General features: G+C 65.5%; 1 protein-coding gene across 1 annotated transcript in view; it reads right to left on the bottom strand.

Moving 5' to 3' along the window:
- Positions 1–18,010, bottom strand: part of KDM6B (lysine demethylase 6B) — a 34,618-nt gene extending 16,608 nt beyond the window's left edge. The window contains 9 exon segments of the mRNA XM_082300568.1: positions 57–136; positions 3,599–3,760; positions 5,619–5,714; positions 7,570–7,883; positions 9,721–9,825; positions 11,648–11,773; positions 14,418–14,523; positions 16,464–16,553; positions 17,983–18,010. Coding sequence (XP_082156694.1) covers positions 57–136; positions 3,599–3,760; positions 5,619–5,714; positions 7,570–7,883; positions 9,721–9,825; positions 11,648–11,769 — 879 coding nt within the window. The 5' untranslated portion in view covers positions 11,770–11,773; positions 14,418–14,523; positions 16,464–16,553; positions 17,983–18,010.
- Positions 18,011–18,950: the final 940 nt, after the last annotated feature.

Below are 18,950 nucleotides of genomic sequence, written 5' to 3'. Positions count from 1 at the left end.
CATGTCCCCCCATGTCCCCCCATATCCCCCCATCCCCCCCCCGTGTCCCCACTCACGCCGCGGGGGGGGCGGGTGCTGGTGGCGGGGGGCCGGGGGGGTGCCCGGGGGGGGGCACAAGGCACGCAGGCGGTGGGTGCTGGTGAGCGGCTGGGGGGGGCAGGGGGGGCCCCCCCGGCCCCCGCTGGCCCTAAGGTCACTTGGGAGGGGGCCCGGGGGGCCGGCGGGGGAGGGGCGGGGGGGCGGCGGGGGGGGCGGCGGGAACGGGTGGGGCCACCAGGCGCTGCTCCTGGGGGGAGGGGACAGAGGGGACAGCGGTCAGTGAGGGGGTGGGGGAGGGGGGACATGGTGGGGACACTGGGGGGACATTGGGGGATATTGGGGACATTGGGGGACATTGGGGGACATTGGGGACATTGGGGGACATTGGGGGACATTGGGGACATTGGGGACATTGGGGACATTGGGGGGACATTGGGGGCATTGGGGGACATTGGGGACATTGGGGACATTGGGGGACATTGAGGGGACATTGGGGGGACATTGGGGGGACATTGGGGGACATTGGGGACATTGGGGACATTGGGGACATTGGGGACATTGGGGGATATTGGGGGGACATTGGGGACATTGGGGGGACATTGGGGACATTGGGGGATATTGGGGGACATTGGGGACATTGGGGGGACATTGGGGACATTGGGGCATTGGGGGACATTGGGGGGACATTGGGGACATTGGGGACATTGGGGGGACATTGGGGACATTGGGGGACATTGGGGACATTGGGGGGACATTGGGACATTGGGGGACATTGGGGGACATTGGGGGACATTGGGGACATTGGGGCATTGGGGGACATTGGGGGGACATTGGGGACATTGAGGGACATTGGGGGACATTGGGGGGACATTGGGGGACATTGGGGGGACATTGGGGACATTGGGGACATTGGAGGGACATTGGGGACATTGGGGGACATTGGGGACATTGGGGGACATTGGGGACATTGAGGACATTGGGGGGACATTGGGGACATTGGGGGACATTGGGGACATTGAGGGACATTGGGGACATTGGGGGACATTGGGGGACATTGGGGGGACATTGGGGGACATTGGGGACATTTGAGGGACATTGGGGACATTGGGGGACATTGGGGACATTGGGGGGACATTGGGGGACATTGAGGGACATTGGGGGACATTGGGGATATTGGGGGGACATTGGGGACATTGGGGACATTGGGGGACATTGGGGGACATTGGGGAGACATTGGGGGGACATTGGGGGACATTGTGGGGACATTGGGGGACATTGGGGGACATTGGGGGGACCATGACATTGGGGACATTGGGGACATTGGGGTTGGGGACATTGGGGACATGGGGGACATTGGGACATTGGGGACATTGGGGGACATTGGGACATTGAGAAAGGGGGACAGGGACACAGAGGGGGTGACACAGGGAGGACACCGGGGTGACACCCAGGGGGTGACACAGGGTTGGTGACACGGAGGGGGTGACACTGGAGGAATGACACGGGTGACAGATGGGGTGACACACAGAGGGGGTGACACAGGTGACACACAGGGTTGGTGACACACAGGTGCACAGGTGACACACAGGTGACACAGGTGACACAGATGACACACAGAGTGGGTGACACACGGGGTCGGTGACACACAGGTGACACACAGGTGACACACAGGTGACACACAGGTGACACACAGATGACACACAGAGTGGGTGACACACAGGGGTGACACGGGGTCGGTGACACAGGTGACACACAGGGGTGACACACAGGTGACACACAGGGGTGACACACGGGGTCGGTGACACACAGGTGACACAGGTGACACACAGGTGACACACAGGTGACACACAGGTGACACACACAGGTGACACACGGGGTCGGTGACACTCAGGTGACACACAGGTGACACAGGTGACACACAGGTGACACACACAGGTGACACACAGGTGACACAGGTGACACACGGGGTCGGTGACACACAGGTGACACACAGGTGACACACAGGGGTGACACACGGGGTCGGTGACACACAGGTGACACAGGTGACACACAGGTGACACAGGTGACACACACAGGGGACACAGGTGACACACAGGTGACACACAGGTGACACACGGGGTCGGTGACACACAGGTGACACACAGGTGACACACAGGTGACACACAGATGACACACAGAGTGGGTGACACACAGGGGTGACACGGGGTCGGTGACACAGGTGACACACAGGGGTGACACACAGGTGACACACAGGGGTGACACACGGGGTCGGTGACACTCTGGGGGGGGTCCCACCTGTCTGTCCGGGGGTGCCCCGTGGCGCCGGGGGGGGGCCCAGGCCTCGGCGGGGGGGAGGGGGCTCCACAGCCCCGGGGGCAGCGGGAACGGAGGGGGGGCCCGGGGGGGGGCCGGGGGGGGCAGCGCCCCACAGCCCCCCTGGGGACAGCGGGGTCAGGGGGCGGCACGGGGGGGACCCCGCAGAGCCCCAGTGCCCCCCCAGACCCATTTGACCCCTCCAGACACCCCAGTGCCCCCAGAGCCCCCCAGACCCATTTAATGCCCCCCCCGAGCCCCCCAGTGCCCCCCAGAGCCCCCAGACCCATTTAATGCCCCCCAGAACCCCCCAGAGCCCCAGTGCCCCCCCAGACCCATTTTAACCCCCCCCGAGCCCCCCAGTGCCCCCAGTGCCCCCAGACCCATTTAATGGCCCCCCCAGTGCCCCCCAGACCCCTCAGTACCCCCCAGACCCATTTTAACCCCCCCAGTTCCCCCAGACCCATTTAATGCCCCCCCAGTGCCCCCAGTGCCCCCAGACCCATTTAATGCCCCCCAGTGCCCCCAGTGCCCCCAGACCCATTTCAACCCCCCCAGTGCCCCCAGTGCCCCCCCCCAGTGCCCTCCAGACCCTCCAGTGCCCCCCCAGACCCCTCGGCACCCCCAGACTCATTTTAACTCCCCCAGACCCCCCAGTGCCCCCCAGACCCATTTAATGCCCCCCCAATGCCCCATCAGACCCCTCAGTATCCCCCAGACTCATTCTAAGCCCCCCAGACCCATTTGAACCCCCCCAGTGCCCCCCCAGTGCCCCCCAGACCCCCCAGTGCTCCCCAGACCCCTCTGAGCCCCCCAGACTCATTTTAACCCCCCCAGTGCCTCCCCAGTGCCCCCCCAGACCCCTCTGAGCCCCCCGACCCATTTTAACACCCCCAGACCCCCCCAGTGCCCCCAGACCCATTTAATGCCCCCCCAGTGCCCCCCTAGACCCATTTTAACTCCCCCCAGTGCCCCCAGACCCATTTTAACCCCCCCAGACCCCCCCAGACCCATTTAATGCCCCCCCAGTCCCCCCCCAGACTCATTTTAACCCCCCAGTGCCCCCCAGCCCCATTTTAACCCTCCTAAACCCCCCCCTTAAAGCGCCCCCAACCCAATTCGGGCCCCCCCCCCCCAGCCCCCTTTAATGTCTCCCCCCCCCCCCTCCCCCCCAGCCCCATTTCAACCCCCCCCTCCCAGGACCCTTTAAACGCCCCCTCCCCCCAAATTCCCGCCCCTCCCCCACCTGGGGGCTGCCGCTGCGGCGCCGTTTGAGGGGGGTGGGCAGCTCCTCGGGGGGGGGCGGGGGGGGCTGGGCGGGGGGGAGGGGCTGCCCCGCGGGGGGGTCGGGGGGGGCCGCCCCCCTCTTCAGCTGCGCCCCCCCCCTTTTGGTCGGGAAGTTCCTTTTCTGGGGGGGGGGAGGGGAGGGGGGGAGGGGAAAAGTGAGGGGGGGGTCTGGAGGGGGGGGGGGAGGGGAACCTTGGCACAGCCCCTCCCCCACCGTTCCCAGTGCTCCCAGTACCCCCCCCCCCCCCGCTGGTCCCCCCCAGTTCCTCAAATTTCCCTCAAAAGCCCAAAAATCCCCTTTAAACTCCCCCAGTCCTCCCTGAAAATTCCCCCAATTCTCCCCAAAATTCCCTCAAAAATCCCCTTTAAACTCCCCCAATTCCACCCAAAAAATCCCCCAATTCTCCCCAAAATCCCCCCAAAAATCCCCTTTAAACTCCCCCAATTCCCCCCAAAAAAATCCCCCAATTCTCCCCAAAATCCCCTCAAAAATCCCCTTTAAACTCCCCCAATTCCCCCCAAAAAAATCCCCCAATTCTCCCCAAAATCCCCCCAAAAATCCCCTTTAAACACCCCCAATTTCCCCCCCCCAAAATCCCCCAAAAGCCCCCGAAAAATCCCCCCAAAAGTCCCCTTTAAACTCCCCCAATTTCCCCCCAAATATCCCTCAACCCCCCCCAATTCCACCCAAAATCACCCCAAAAATCCCCTTTAAACTCCCCCAATTCCCCCCAAAAAATCCCCCCAAAAATCCCCCAAAACTTCCCCAATTCCCCTCGAAAAATCCCCCCAAAAAATCCCCCAATTCCCCCCAAAATCCAAAAAAAATCCCCCCAAAAACCCCAAAAAATCCCCCCAAAATCCCCTTTAAACTCCCGCAATCCCCCCCAAATCCTCTTTAAACTCCCCCAATTCCCCAAAAATCCCCCCAAAACCCTCCCAGTTCCTCCAAAAATCCCCCAACCCCCCAATTCCCCCCCAAAATTCCCCAAATCCCCCCAATTCTCCCCAAAAATCCCCCAAACCTCCCCATTCCCCCCCCAAATCCCCCCAAAATCCCCTTTAAACCCCCTAATTCCCCCCCAAAAATCCCAATACCCAAAAAATCCCCAAACCCCCCCCAATTCCCCCAAAAAATCCCCTTTAAACCCCGCCAAAAATTCCCAAAATCCCCCCTAAAATCCCCCAAAAAAACCCCAATCCCCCCCCAAACCGCCCCAGTTCCCCCAAATCCCCTTTAAAGCCCCCCAAAATCCCCCAAAATCCCCCCAAATCCCCCCATTCCCTTCTCAGCCCCCCCAAATCCCCCTTTAACCCCCCAAATTCCCTAAAATCCCCCCCAAAATCCCCCCAAATCCCCCCATTCCCTTCTCAGTCCCCCCAAATCCCCCAAAACCCCCCAAAATCTGTGAAAACCCCCCCAAAATCTCCCAAAATCCCCCCATTCCCTTCTCAGCCCCCCCAACCCCCCCTTTAAGCCCCCCAAATCCCCCCCATTCCCTCCCCAGGCCCCCCAAATCCCCTTTAAATTCCCCCCAAAATCCCCCCAAACCCCCCCATTCCCTTCTCAGCCCCCCCAAATCCCCCTTTAACCCCCCAAATTCCCTAAAATCCCCCCCAAAACCCCCCCAAAACCCCCCCATTCCCTTCTCAGCCCCCCCAAATCCCCCTTTAACCCCCTAAAATCCCCCCAAATCCCCCCCATTCCCTTCTCAGCCCCCCCAAATCCCCCCAAAATCTGTGAAAACCCCCCCAAAATCTCCCAAAATCCCCCCATTCCCTTCTCAGCCCCCCCAAATCCCCTCTAACCCCCCCAAATCCCCCCCATTCCCTCCCCAGGCCCCCCAAATCCCCTTTAAATTCCCCCCAAAATCCCCCCAAATCCCCCCAAATCCCCCCCATTCCCTTCTCAGCCCCCCCAAATCCCCCCCAAACCCCCTCTAACCCCTCCCCAGCCCCCCCAAGCGCCCCCCCCTCACCTCGGGGTGCAGCAGGCTCCAGACCTGCTGGAGGGGGGGCAGCGCCCGGGCCCGGGGGGGGGACACGGGGCCCGGGGGGAAACTCCAGAGCTGGGCCTGGGGACACGGGGACAGCTCGGGGACAGCCCGGGGACAGCTCGGGGACAGCTCGGGGACACGGGGACAGCTCGGGGACAGCTTGGGGACACGGGGACAGCTTGGGGACAGCTCGGGGACAGCTCGGGGACAGCTCGGGGACAGCCCGGGGACAGCTCGGGGACACCCCCAGGGACACGGGGACAGCTCGGGGACAGCCCGGGGACAGCCCGGGGACAGCTCGGGGACAGCTCGGGGACAGCTCGGGGACAGCTTGGGGACAGCCCGGGGACACGGGGACAGCTCGGGGACAGCTCGGGGACAGCCCGGGGACAGCTCGGGGACACGGGGACAGCTCGGGGACAGCTCGGGGACAGCTCGGGGACAGCCCGGGGACAGCCCGGGGACACGGGGACAGCCCGGGGACAGCTCGGGGACACGGGGACAGCTTGGGGACAGCCCGGGGACAGCTCGGGGACAGCCCGGGGACAGCCCGGGGACACGGGGACAGCCCGGGGACAGCTCGGGGACACGGGGACAGCTTGGGGACAGCCCGGGGACAGCTCGAGGACAGCCCGGGGACAGCCCGGGGACACGGGGACAGCCCGGGGACAGCCCGGGGACAGCTCGGGGACAGCTCGGGGACAGCCCGGGGACAGCTCGGGGACAGCCCAGGGAAACCCCCGGGACACCCCCAGGGATGTGGGGACAGCTCAGGGACACCCCAGGGGACATCCCCAGGGACACCCTGAGGTCACCCAGGGACACGGGGACAGCTCAGGGACACCCCAAGGGACATCCCCAGGGACGCCCTGAGGTCACCCAGGGACACCCCGGGGTCACCCACGGGGGGACAGGGACATGCCGGGGTCACCCAGGGACACCCGCAGGGACAGGGGGACACCGCCAGTGTCACTGTCCCCACCTGACCCTGTCACCTGCCGTGACCGCCACCGTCCCCAGCGGTGCCACACCCGCGGTGGCACCAGCCCAGGGACACAACCCCCCCCCCCCAGCCGCGTCCCCTCAGTGTCCCCTCGATGTCCCCTCGATGTCCCCTCAGTGTCCCCTTGATGCCCCTCCATGTCCCCTCAATGTCCTCTCAATGTCCCCTCAGTGTCCCCTCAGCATCCCCTTGATGCCCCCCCAATGTCCTCTCAATGTCCCCTTGATGTCCCTTCAATGTCCCCTCAATGTCCCCCAATGTCCCCCCAATGTCCCTCAATGTCCCCTCAATGTCCCCCAATGTCCCCCCAATGTCCCTCAATGTCCCCCCAATGTCCCTCAATGTCCCCTCAATGTCCCCCAATGTCCCCCCAATGTCCCTCAATGTCCCTCAATGTCCCTCAATGTCCCTCAATGTCCCCTCCCTGTCTCTTCAACGTCCCCTCAATGTCCCCTCAATGTCCCCTCGATGTCCCCTCGATGTCCCCTCCATGTCCCCTCAATGTCCCCTCAATGTCCCCTCGATGTCCCCTCAGTGTCCCCTTAATGTCCTCTCAATGTGCCCTCGGTGATGTCCTCTCAACGTCCCCTCAACATCCCCTCAATGTCCCCTCAGTGTCCCCTCAGTGACCTCTCAATGTCCCCTCAGTGTCCCCTCAATGTCCCCTCCCGGTCCCTTCAATATCCCCCAATGTCCCCTCAATGTCCCTCAGCGTCCCCTCAGCGTCCCCTCCTGATCCCCTCGATGTCCCCCCAATGTCCCCTCCCTGTCCCCCCGCTGTCCCCCCCAATGTCCCCTCAGTGTCCCCTCCCTGTCCCCTCAGTGTCCCCTCAGTGTCCCCTCCCTGTCCCCTCAGTGTCCCCTCAGTGTCCCCTCAGTGTCCCCTCCCTGTCCCCTCCCTGTCCCCTCCCTGTCCCCCTCAGTCCCCACCTGCTGCAGGCGCCCGATGCGGGCGGCGATGTCCCCTCTGTGGCCACCGATGACGTCCCCGCGGTGGCCACCGATGACGTCCCCTCGGTGGCCCACGTCCCCCCCGTGGCGGTGGCCGATGTCCCCTCCGTGCCGGTGGCCGCGGTGACGCCCGTGGTGGCAGCTCGGGGGCTCCTCCAGCTCGGGGGGGGTGGTCTCGGGCCCGGGGGGGTCCCAGGGCTGCAGCGCCCGGACACAGCCCTGGAGGGGGTCCAGGGGGGCGGGGGGCGCCCGGGGGGGGGCCCTGGGGGGGACACGAGGGGACATGGGGACATCTGGGGGGGCTCAGCCACATAGAGACCCCCAAAATGGGGATTGGGGGGGCTCAGCCCCATAGAGACCCCCAAAATGGGGATTGGGGGGGGCTCAGCCCCATAGGGACCCCCAAAATGGGGATTGGGGGGGCTCAGCCCCATAGAGACCCCCAAAATGGGGATTGGAGGGGCTCAGCCACATAGAGACCCCCAAAATGGGGATTGGGGGGGGCTCAGCCCCATAGGGACCCCCAAAATGGGGATTGGGGGGGCTCAGCCCCATAGAGACCCCCAAAATGGGGATTGGGGGGGCTCAGCCCCATAGAGACCCCCCCAAAATGGGGATTTGGGGGGGCTCAGCCCCATAGAGACCCCCAAAATGGGGATTTGGGGGGGCTCAGCCCCATAGGGACCCCCCAAAATGGGGATTTGGGGGGGCTCAGCCCCATAGAGACCCCCCCAAAATGGGGATTTGGGGGGGCTCAGCCCCATAGAGACCCCCACAGTGGGGATTTGGGGGGGCTCAGCCCCATAGAGACCCCCACAGTGGGGATTGGGGGGGGCTCAGCCCCATAGAGACCCCCAAAATGGGGACTGGGGGGGCCCAGTCCCATAGGAACCCCCCAAAATGGGGATTTGGGGGGGCTCAGCCCCATAGAGACCCCCAAAATGGGGATTGGGGGGGGCTCAGCCCCATAGAGACCCCCAAAATGGGGATTGGGGGGGGCTCAGCCCCATAGAGACCCCCAAAATGGGGACTGGGGGGGCTCAGCCCCATAGAGACCCCCAGAGTGGGGATTGGGGGGGCTCAGCCCCATAGAGACCCCCACAGTGGGGATTTGGGGGGGCTCAGCCCCATAGGGACCCCCACAGTGGGGATTTGGGGGGCTCAGCCCCATAGAGACCCCCAAAATGGGGATTTGGGGGGGCTCAGTCCCATAGAGACCCCCAAAATGGGGATTTGGGGGGCTCAGCCCCATAGGGACCCCCAAAATGGGGATTTGGGGGGGCTCAGCCCCATAGAGACCCCCAAAATGGGGATTGGGGGGGCTCAGCCCCATAGAGACCCCCAAAATGGGGATTGGGGGGGGCTCAGCCCCATAGAGACCCCCAAAATGGGGATTTGGGGGGGCTCAGTCCCATAGAGACCCCCAAAATGGGGATTTGGGGGGGCTCAGCCCCATAGAGACCCCCCCAAAATGGGGATTTGGGGGGGCTCAGCCCCATAGAGACCCCCAAAATGGGGATTTGGGGGGGCTCAGCCCCATAGAGACCCCCAAAATGGGGATTTGGGGGGGTTCAGCCCCATAGAGACCCCCAAAATGGGGATTGGGGGGGGCTCAGCCCCATAGGGACCCCCAAAATGGGGATTTGGGGGGGCTCAGCCCCATAGAGACCCCCAAAATGGGGATTGGGGGGGGCTCAGCCCCATAGGGACCCCCAAAATGGGGATTGGGGGGGCTCAGCCCCATAGGGACCCCCAAAATGGGGATTTGGGGGGGCTCAGCCCCATAGGGACCCCCAAAATGGGGATTGGGGGGGCTCAGCCCCATAGGGACCCCCAAAATGGGGATTTGGGGGGGCTCAGCCCCATAGAGACCCCCACAGTGGGGATTTGGGGGGGCTCAGCCCCATAGAGACCCCCAAAATGGGGATTTGGGGGGGCTCAGCCCCATAGAGACCCCCAAAATGGGGATTGGGGGGGCTCAGCCCCATAGAGACCCCCAGGGACCCCCAAAATGGGGATTGGGGGGGCTCAGCCCCATAGAGACCCCCAAAATGGGGATTGGGGGGGCTCAGCCCCATAGGGACCCCCAGGGACACATTTTGGGGGGGTGGGGGAGGGGTCAGCACTTACCCCGGGGGGTAGAAGGCCTTGTGGGGGAGGGGCGGGCCCCCATTTCCGCTGGGGGGGGGCGCGAGGTGGGGGGGCAGCGGCGCCGGCCCGAGGCCGGAGGAGCACCTGGGGGGAGGGGAGCGGTCAGTGGGGTCAGTGAGGGGTCAGTGAGGGGTCAGTGGGGTCAGTCAGGGTCAGTCGGGGTCAGTGGAGTCAGTGAGGGGTCAGTGAGGGGTCAGTGAGGGGTCAGTGGGGTCAGTGAGGGGTCAGTGGGGTCAGTGGGGGGTCAGTGAGGGGTCAGTGAGGGGTCAGTGGGGTCAGTGAGGGGTCAGTGAGGGTCAGTGGGGTCAGTGAGGGGTCAGTGGGGTCAGTGAGGTCAGTGGGCTCAGGGTCAGTGGGGTCAGTGAGGGGTCAGTGGGGTGAGTGGGGTCAGTGAGGGGTCAGTGAGGGGTCAGTGGGGTCAGTCAGGGTCAGTCGGGGTCAGTGGAGTCAGTGAGGGGTCAGTGAGGGGTCAGTGGGGTCAGTGAGGGGTCAGTGGGGTCAGAGGGGTCAGTGGGGTCAGTGGGGGGTCAGTGAGGGGTCAGTGAGGGGTCAGTGAGGTCAGTGAGGGGTCAGTGGAGTCAGTGAGGGGTCAGTGAGGGGTCAGTGGGGTCAGTGAGGGGTCAGAGGGGTCAGTGAGGGGTCAGTGAGGGGTCAGTGAGGTCAGTGGGGTCAGTCAGGGTCAGTCGGGGTCAGTGGAGTCAGTGAGGGGTCAGTGAGGGGTCAGTGTGGGGTCAGTGAGGGGTCAGTGGGGTCAGTCAGGGTCAGTGAGGGGTCAGTGGGGTCAGAGGGGTCAGTGGGGTCAGTGGGGTCAGTGGGGTCAGTGAGGGGTCAGTGAGGGGTCAGTGAGGGTCAGTTGGGGCCAGTGGGGTCAGTGGGGGTCAGTGGGGTCAGTCGGGTCAGTGAGGGGTCAGTTGGGGTCACTGTGGGGTCACTGTGGGGTCACTGTGGGGTCAGTTGGGGTCAGTGTGGGGTCAGTGTGGGGTCAATTAGGGTCAGTTGGGGGTCAGTTGGGGGTCACTGTGGGGTCACTGTGGGGTCAGTCGGGGTCAGTCGGGGCCGTACCTGGGGGGGGGCAGCCAGGCTCGGGGGGGGTCAGTGTGGGGTCAGTGTGGGGTCAGTGCAGGGTCAGTCGGGGGTCAGTGGGGTCAGTGTGGGGTCAGTTGGGGTCAGTTGGGGGTCAATGTGAGGTCAGTTGGGGGTCAGTTAGGAGTCAGTGTGGGGTCAATTGGGGTCAGTGTGGGGTCAGTTGGGGGTCAGTGAGGGGTCAGTGCAGTCAGTGGGGTCAGTGAGGGGTCAGTGAGGGGTCAGTTGGGGTCACTGTGGGGTCAGTATGGGGTCAGTGGGGTCAGTGAGGGGTCAGTTGGGGTCACTGTGGGGTCAGTGTGGGGTCAGTGGGGTCAGTGAAGGGTCAGTTGGGGGTCAGTTGGGGGTCAGTGAGGGGTCAGTGAGGGGTCAGTTGGGGCCGTACCTGGGGGGGGGCAGCCAGGCCTGTGGGGGGTCAGTGTGGGGTCAGTGTGGGGTCAGTGTGGGGTCAGTTGGGGGTCAGTTGGGGTCACTGTGGGGTCACTGTGGGGTCAGTTGGGGCCGTACCTGGGGGGGGGGGGGCAGCCAGGCCCGGGGGGGGTCAGTTAGGGGTCACTGTGAGGTCAGTGTGGGGTCACTGTGAGGTCAGTTGGGGTCAGTGTGGGGTCAGTCGGGGCCGTACCTGGGGGGGGGCAGCCAGGCCTGTGGGGGGTCAGTGTGGGGTCAGTTGGGGTCACTGTGGGGTCAGTGTGAGGTCACTGTGGGGTCAGTTAGGGGTCAGTCGGGGCCGTACCTGGGGGGGGGCAGCCAGGCCCGGGGGGGGTCAGTGTGAGGTCACTGTGGGGTCAGTTAGGGGTCAGTTAGGGGTCAGTTGGGGCCGTACCTGGGGGGGGGCAGCCAGGCCCGGGGGGGGCAGCCGGCCCAGCCCCCGCCGCAGCCCAGGCTCCCCACGGCGAAGGGGTCCCGTCCGGCCCGGCCCCCCAGGGGCTCCACGGCGCGATGCATCGGCCTGGGGGCACCCACGGGACCCTCTGCGGTCAGCCTGCCCCATAGAGACACCTCCTGCCCCATAGAGACACCCCTGCCCCATAGAGACACCCCGGCCCCATAGAAACACCCCCTGCCCCATAGAGACACCCCTGCCCCATAGAGACACCCCTGCCCCATAGAGACACCCCCGGCCCCATAGAGACACCCCCAGCCCCATAGAAACACCCCCGGCCCCATAGAGACACCCCCGGCCCCATAGAGACACCCCCGGCCCCATAGAGACACCTCCTGCCCCATAGAGACACCCCCAGCCCCACAGAGACACCCCCGGCCCCATAGAGACACCCCCGGCCCCATAGAAACACCCCCGGCCCCATAGAGACACCCCCGGCCCCATAGAGACACCCCCTGCCCCATAGAGACACCCCCAGCCCCATAGAGACACCCCCTGCCCCATAGAGACACCCCCGGCCCCATAGAGACACCCCTGCCCCATAGAGACACCCCCTGCCCCATAGAGACACCCCCGGCCCCATAGAGACACCCCTGCCCCATAGAGACACCCCCTGCCCCATAGAGACACCCCTGCCCCATAGAGACACCCCCTGCCCCATAGAGACACCCCGGCCCCATAGAAACACCCCCGGCCCCATAGAGACACCCCCGGCCCCATAGAGACACCCCCAGCCCCATAGAAACACCCCCGGCCCCATAGAGACACCCCCGGCCCCATAGAGACACCCCCGGCCCTATAGAGACACCCCCTGCCCCATAGAGACACCCCTGCCCCATAGAAACACCCCCGGCCCCATAGAGACACCCCTGCCCCATAGAAACACCCCCGGCCCCATAGAAACACCCCTGCCCCATAGAGACACCCCCTGCCCCACAGAGACACCCCCAGCCCCATAGAAACACCCCCGGCCCCATAGAGACACCCCCTGCCCCATAGAGACACCCCCGGCCCCATAGAGACACCCCCGGCCCCATAGAGACACCCCCGGCCCCATAGAGACACCCCTGCCCCATAGAAACACCCCCGGCCCCATAGAGACACCCCTGCCCCATAGAAACACCCCCGGCCCCATAGAAACACCCCTGCCCCATAGAGACACCCCCTGCCCCACAGAGACACCCCCAGCCCCACAGAGACACCCCCGGCCCCATAGAGACACCCCTGCCCCATAGAGACACCCCCAGCCCCATAGAGACACCCCCAGCCCCACAGAGACACCCCCAGCCCCATAGAGACACCCCTGCCCCATAGAGACACCCCAGCCCCATAGAGACACCCCTGCCCCATAGAGACACCCCCTGCCCCATAGAGACACCCCCAGCCCCACAGAGACACCCCTTGCCCCATAGAAACACCCCCTGCCCCATAGAGACACCCCTGCCCCATAGAGACACCCCTGCCCCATAGAGACACCCCCTGCCCCATAGAGACACCCCCGGCCCCATAGAGACACCCCTGCCCCATAGAGACACCCCCAGCCCCACAGAGACACCCCTTGCCCCATAGAAACACCCCCGGCCCCATAGAGACACCCCCTGCCCCATAGAGACACCCCCAGCCCCACAGAGACACCCCCAGCCCCATAGAGACACCCCTGCCCCATAGAAACACCCCCGGCCCCATAGAGACACCCCTGCCCCATAGAGACACCCCCGGCCCCACAGAGACACCCCCTGCCCCATAGAGACATCCCCGGCCCCATAGAGACATCCCCGACCCCATAGTGACACACCCGGCCCCATAGAGACACCTCCTGCCCCATAGAGACACCCCGGCCCCATAGAGACACCCCCTGCCCCATAGAGACACCCCCGGCCCCATAGAGACACCCCTGCCCCATAGAGACACCCCGGCCCCATAGAGACACCCCCGGCCCCATAGAGACACCCCCGGCCCCACAGAGACACGCCCGGCCCCATAGAGACACCCCCTGCCCCATAGAGACACCCCCGGCCCCATAGAAACACCCCCTGCCCCATAGAGACACCCCCTGCCCCATAGAGACACCCCCGGCCCCATAGAAACACCCCCGGCCCCATAGAGACACCCCCTGCCCCATAGAGACATCCCTGCCCCATAGAGCCATCCCTGCCCCATAGAGACACCCCCGGCCCCATAGAGACACCCCTGCCCCATAGAAACACCCCCGGCCCCATAGAGACACCCCCTGCCCCATAGAGACACCCCCGGCCCCATAGAAACACCCCCGGCCCCATAGAGACACCCCCTGCCCCATAGAGACATCCCTGCCCCATAGAGCCATCCCTGCCCCATAGAGACACCCCCTGCCCCACAGATCCATCCCAGACCCACAGATCCATCCCAGATCCATCCCAGCACCCCCACAGCCCCATAACCGCCCCACAACCCCATAAACAACCCCATAAACAACCCCATAGCCGCCCCATAACCCTATAACCGCCCCATAACCCCATAACCCCCCATACAGCCCCATAACCACCCCATAACCCCATAAACAACCCCATAACCGCCCCATAACCTCCCCATAACCGCCCCATAACCACCCCATAACCCCATAAACAGCCCCATAACCGCCCCATAACCCCATAAACAGCCCCATAACCCCCCCATAACCCCATAACCACCCCATAACCCCCCCAGAGCCCCCCCAGAGCCCCCCACTCACCACTCGTGGGCCGGGGGAGGGCTGGGTCCCCCCGGGGCCCCCCCGTGGGGGGGGGGAGGGGGCGGCTGCTGGGCGGGGGCGGCCCCTCCCTCACTGCCGCATACACCTGGGGGGGATGGGCACTTGTGGGGCAGGGACGGGCACTTGGGGGGCAGGGACGGGCACTTGGGGGGCAGGGACGGGCACTTGGGGGGCAGGGATGGGCACTTGTGGGGCAGGGACGGGCACTTGGGGGGCAGGGATGGGCACTTGGGGGGCAGGGACGGGCACTTGGGCACTTGTGGGGCAGGGATGGGCACTGAGGGGGCACTTGGGGGGCAGGGATGGGCACTGAGGGGGCACTTGGGGGGAAGGGATGGGCACTTGGGGGGCACTGAGGGGGGAGGGACGGGCACTTAGGGGGCAGGGACGGGCACTTGTGGGGCAGGGACAGGCACTTGTGGGGCAGGGACGGGCACTTAGGGGGCAGGGACGGGCACTGAGGGGGCAGGGACGGGCACTGAGGGGGCAGGGATGGACACTTAGGGGGCAGCAGGGGCACCGGGGCACTTGTGGGGCAGGGATGGGCACTTGTGGGGCAGGGACGGGCACTTGGGGGGCACTTGGGGGGCAGGGATGGGCACTTGTGGGGCAGGGATGGGCACTTGGGGGGCACTTAGGGGGCAGGGATGGGCACTTGTGGGGCAGGGACGGGCACTTGGGGGGCACTTGTGGGGCAGGGATGGGCACTTGTGGGGCAGGGACGGGCACTTGGGGGGCACTTGGGGGGCAGGGATGGGCACTTGTGGGGCAGGGATGGGCACTTGGGGGGCACTTAGGGGGCAGGGATGGGCACTTGTGGGGCAGCAGGGGCACTTGTGGGGCAAGGACGGGCACTTAGGGGGCAGCAGGGGCACCGGGGCACTTGGGGGGCAGGGGAGCAGTTCTGGGGCAGTTTCGGGGCACTTTCGGGGCAGTTTCGGGATCAGTTCTGGGGCAGGTTTGGGCAGTTTTGGGGCAATTCTGGGGCATTTTTAGGGCACTTTTGGGGCAGTTCTGGGATCACTTTTGGGGCCGTTTTGGGGCAGGTTCGGGGCAGTTTTGGGGCAGTTTTGGGGCAGTTTTGGGGCCGTTTGGGACCAGCTTTGGGGCCGTTTCTGGGGCAGTTTCGGGGCAGGTTCGGGGCACTTTTGGGGCATTTCCGCAGCAATTTTGGAGCAGTTCTGGGGCAATTTTGGGGCAGTTTCGGGGCAATTCTGGGGCACTCCTAGGGCAGTTCTGGGAGCAGTTTTGGGGCACTTTTGGGGCACTTTTGGGCACTTTTGGGGCAGTTCCTCAGCGATTTTGGAGCAGTTTTGGGGCAGTTCTGGGATCAGTTTTGGGGCACTTTTGGGGCACTTTTGGGGCAGTTCCGCAGCAATTTCAGAGCAGTTCTGGGATCAGTTCTGGGGCACTCTTAGGGCAGTTTTGGGGCACTTTTGCAGCAATTTTGGAACAGTTTTAGGATCAGTTCTGGGGCAGTTTGGGGGCAGTTTTGGGGCCGTTTTCGGGCCGGTTTGGGGCAGTTTTGGGGCACTTCGGGACCACCTTTGGGGCCGTTTTGGGGCAGGTTTGGGGCACTTCGGGACCACCTTTGGGGCCGTTTCGGGGCAGTTTTGGGGCCGTTTCGGGGCAGGTTTGGGGCACTTCGGGACCACCTTTGGTGGGGCTGTTTTGGGGCAGTTTTAGGGCCGGTTTTGGGGCAGTTTTGGACACTTCGGGACCACCTTTGGGGCCGTTTTGGGGCCGTTTTGGGGCAGGTTTGGGGCTGTTTCGGGACCACCTTTGGGGCCGTTTCGGGGCAGTTTTGGGGCAGTTTTGGGGCACTTCGGGACCACCTTTGGGGCCGTTCCGGGGCAGTTTTGGGGCAGTTTTGGGGCACTTCGGGACCACCTTTGGGGCCGTTCCGGGGCAGTTGAGGCTCCGCCCCCCCCCGTGAGGAGGCGGCATTGATCACGTGATGCGGAAGTGGGCGGACCCCCCGCGCACGCAGACCCCGCCCCCTCCGCCCAGGCCACGCCCCCTCACCGATCCCGCGACGCTCTCCAGGAACCGGCCAATCACAGCGCGCCTCTCGCCTGGCAGCCAATCATCGCTCCCTTCCGGCTCTGGCTCCGCCTGAGGGCGACCAATGGGAGGAGGGGTCAGGCTGATGCTGGCCAATGAGGCGAGGGGAGGGCGGGGCAAGGCGGGGCCACGCCCCCTGCGGGGCTGAATGGGGAGAAGCGCGGGGGAGGCCGGGGGGGGATTTGGGGACAATTTGGGGACAATTTGGGGACTTTGGGGGGCAGGAGGCGCTTGTGGGGCCCCACCCCCCCAGCCGTGACGTCATGGCCGCCCACGGGAGGGGGGGGAGAGAATTTCGGGGCCTTCCCGTGACGTCACGGTCGGGGGGTGTGGCCAGGGGGACCCCGCGACGCCCACGGGGAGCGGGAAGGGGACGGGGACAGGGCCGGACACGGCCGGACACGGCCGGACACCGGACCGGAGCCCTGGGGGACACGCGCCGGACACGCGGGACCCCCGGACACGCGTGACCACAGCCAGAGTGACCCCCGGACACGCGTGACCACAAGCGGCATGACCCCCGGACACGCGTGACCACAGCCAGAGTGACCCCCGGACACGCGTGACCACAGCCAGAGTGACCCCCCCAGCCATGAGTGACCACAGCCAGAGTGACCCGCGGTCACTCACGTGTGACCCCAAACACAGCTGAGCACAGCCAGAGTGACCAACAGTCACTGGTGACCAACAGGCAGAGTGACCCACGGTCCCCAGTGACCCATAGCCAGACTGACCAACAGCCAAAGTGACCAATAACCAGCGACCCACGGCCAGAGTGACCCATAGTCACCAGTGACCAACAGGCAGAGTGACCCACGGTCCCCAGTGACCCACGGCCAGACTGACCCATGGTCCCCAGTGACCTATGGCCAGACTGACCCACAGCCAGAGTGACCCAGGGTCACCAGTGACCCACCACCAGAGTGACCAATAACCAGTGACCCACGGCCAGAGTGACCAATAACCAGTGACCCACAGCCACACTGACCAATAACCAGTGACCCACGGTCCCCAGTGACCTGTGCCCACACTGCCCCACAGCCACACTGACCAATAACCAGTGACCCACGGTCCCCAGTGACCTGTGGCCACACTGCCCCACACCCAGACTGACCAATAACCAGTGACCCACGGCCAGAGTGACCCAGGGTCACCAGTGACCCACTACCAGAGTGACCAATAACCAGTGACCCACAGCCACACTGACCAATAACCAGTGACCCACAGCCAGACTGACCCACGGTCCCCAGTGACCTGTGCCCACACTGCCCCACAGCCACACTGACCAATAACCAGTGACCCACGGTCCCCAGTGACCTGTGGCCACACAGCCACACTGCCCCATGGTCACCCACGTGTGACCCCAAACACGCGCGGCCCCCCCCCCCTCTCCCCCACGTGTGACCCGCGGTCACCCACGATGGCCGCCGCACCCTCCCCACGCCACGCCACGCCACGGGTGGCCCCGCGGGTCCCTCACCCGTCCCCGCGTGTGCCCCGGGTGCCGCCGGCCCCGCGAGTGCCGGCGCCGCGTCCCCGTCACCGCGTGGTGACACCGCGTGAGTCACCCCGGCCCCGCGTGGGTGTCCCCTCCCCTCCCCCCCCCCTCTCCTCCCACGGTGACGTCAGCCGGATGCCCGTGACGGAGCTGGAGGGGGGGGGGGGGAGGGGGAGGGGGAATCCCGGAGGGGGGTGGGGGGAGGGACACGGGGGATGCCAGGATATTGGGGGGGACACGGGGGGGGGACACGGGGGGGACACGGGACACGTGAGATGGGGGGACACGAGGGGGGGACACCGGGGGATCCCGGGACATGGGGGGGGCGGGGACGACAGGGGACACTGGGGGACACGGGGGGAGGACACGGTCACAGGGGGACACCGGGGGACACCGGGGAGACACTGGGGATCCCAGGATATTGGGGGGACACTGGGGGACACTGGGGGAGGACACGGGTCACAGGGGGACACTGGGGGACACCGGGGGACACCGGGGGAGGAGGACACGGGTCACAGGGGGACACTGGGGGACACTGGGGGACACTGGGGGAGGAGGACACGGGTCACAGGGGGACACTGGGGGACACTGGGGGGGGGGGGGACACGGAGAGGGCACCTGGGGACGCGCGGGGACACGGGGACAGGCAGGGAGAGAGGGACAGACGTGGGGACACGGGGAGGGCACGGACACGCGTGGGGACACACGGGGTGGGGGAGGGGGGGGACACCCGAACACCGGGGCACCCCCACCCCTCCCCCCCCCCCCCCAAGGGTGACACGGGGGGGGACACCGGGGGTGGCGCGAGGACAGGGGACACCTGGGGACACCTGGGGACACCTGGGGACACGCGCGTGACCCCGCGTGACCCCCGCGCGTGACAGCCCCCGGCCGGACACGCGCGTGGCCGCTGTCCCCTCCCGGCCTGGGGACACTGCCCGGGGGGTGGG

The sequence above is a fragment of the Coloeus monedula genome (genome assembly GCF_965178545.1).
Source record: "Coloeus monedula genome assembly, chromosome: 40".
NCBI lineage: Eukaryota > Metazoa > Chordata > Aves > Passeriformes > Corvidae > Coloeus > Coloeus monedula.
This window is presented reverse-complemented; position numbering and strand designations above follow the sequence as displayed.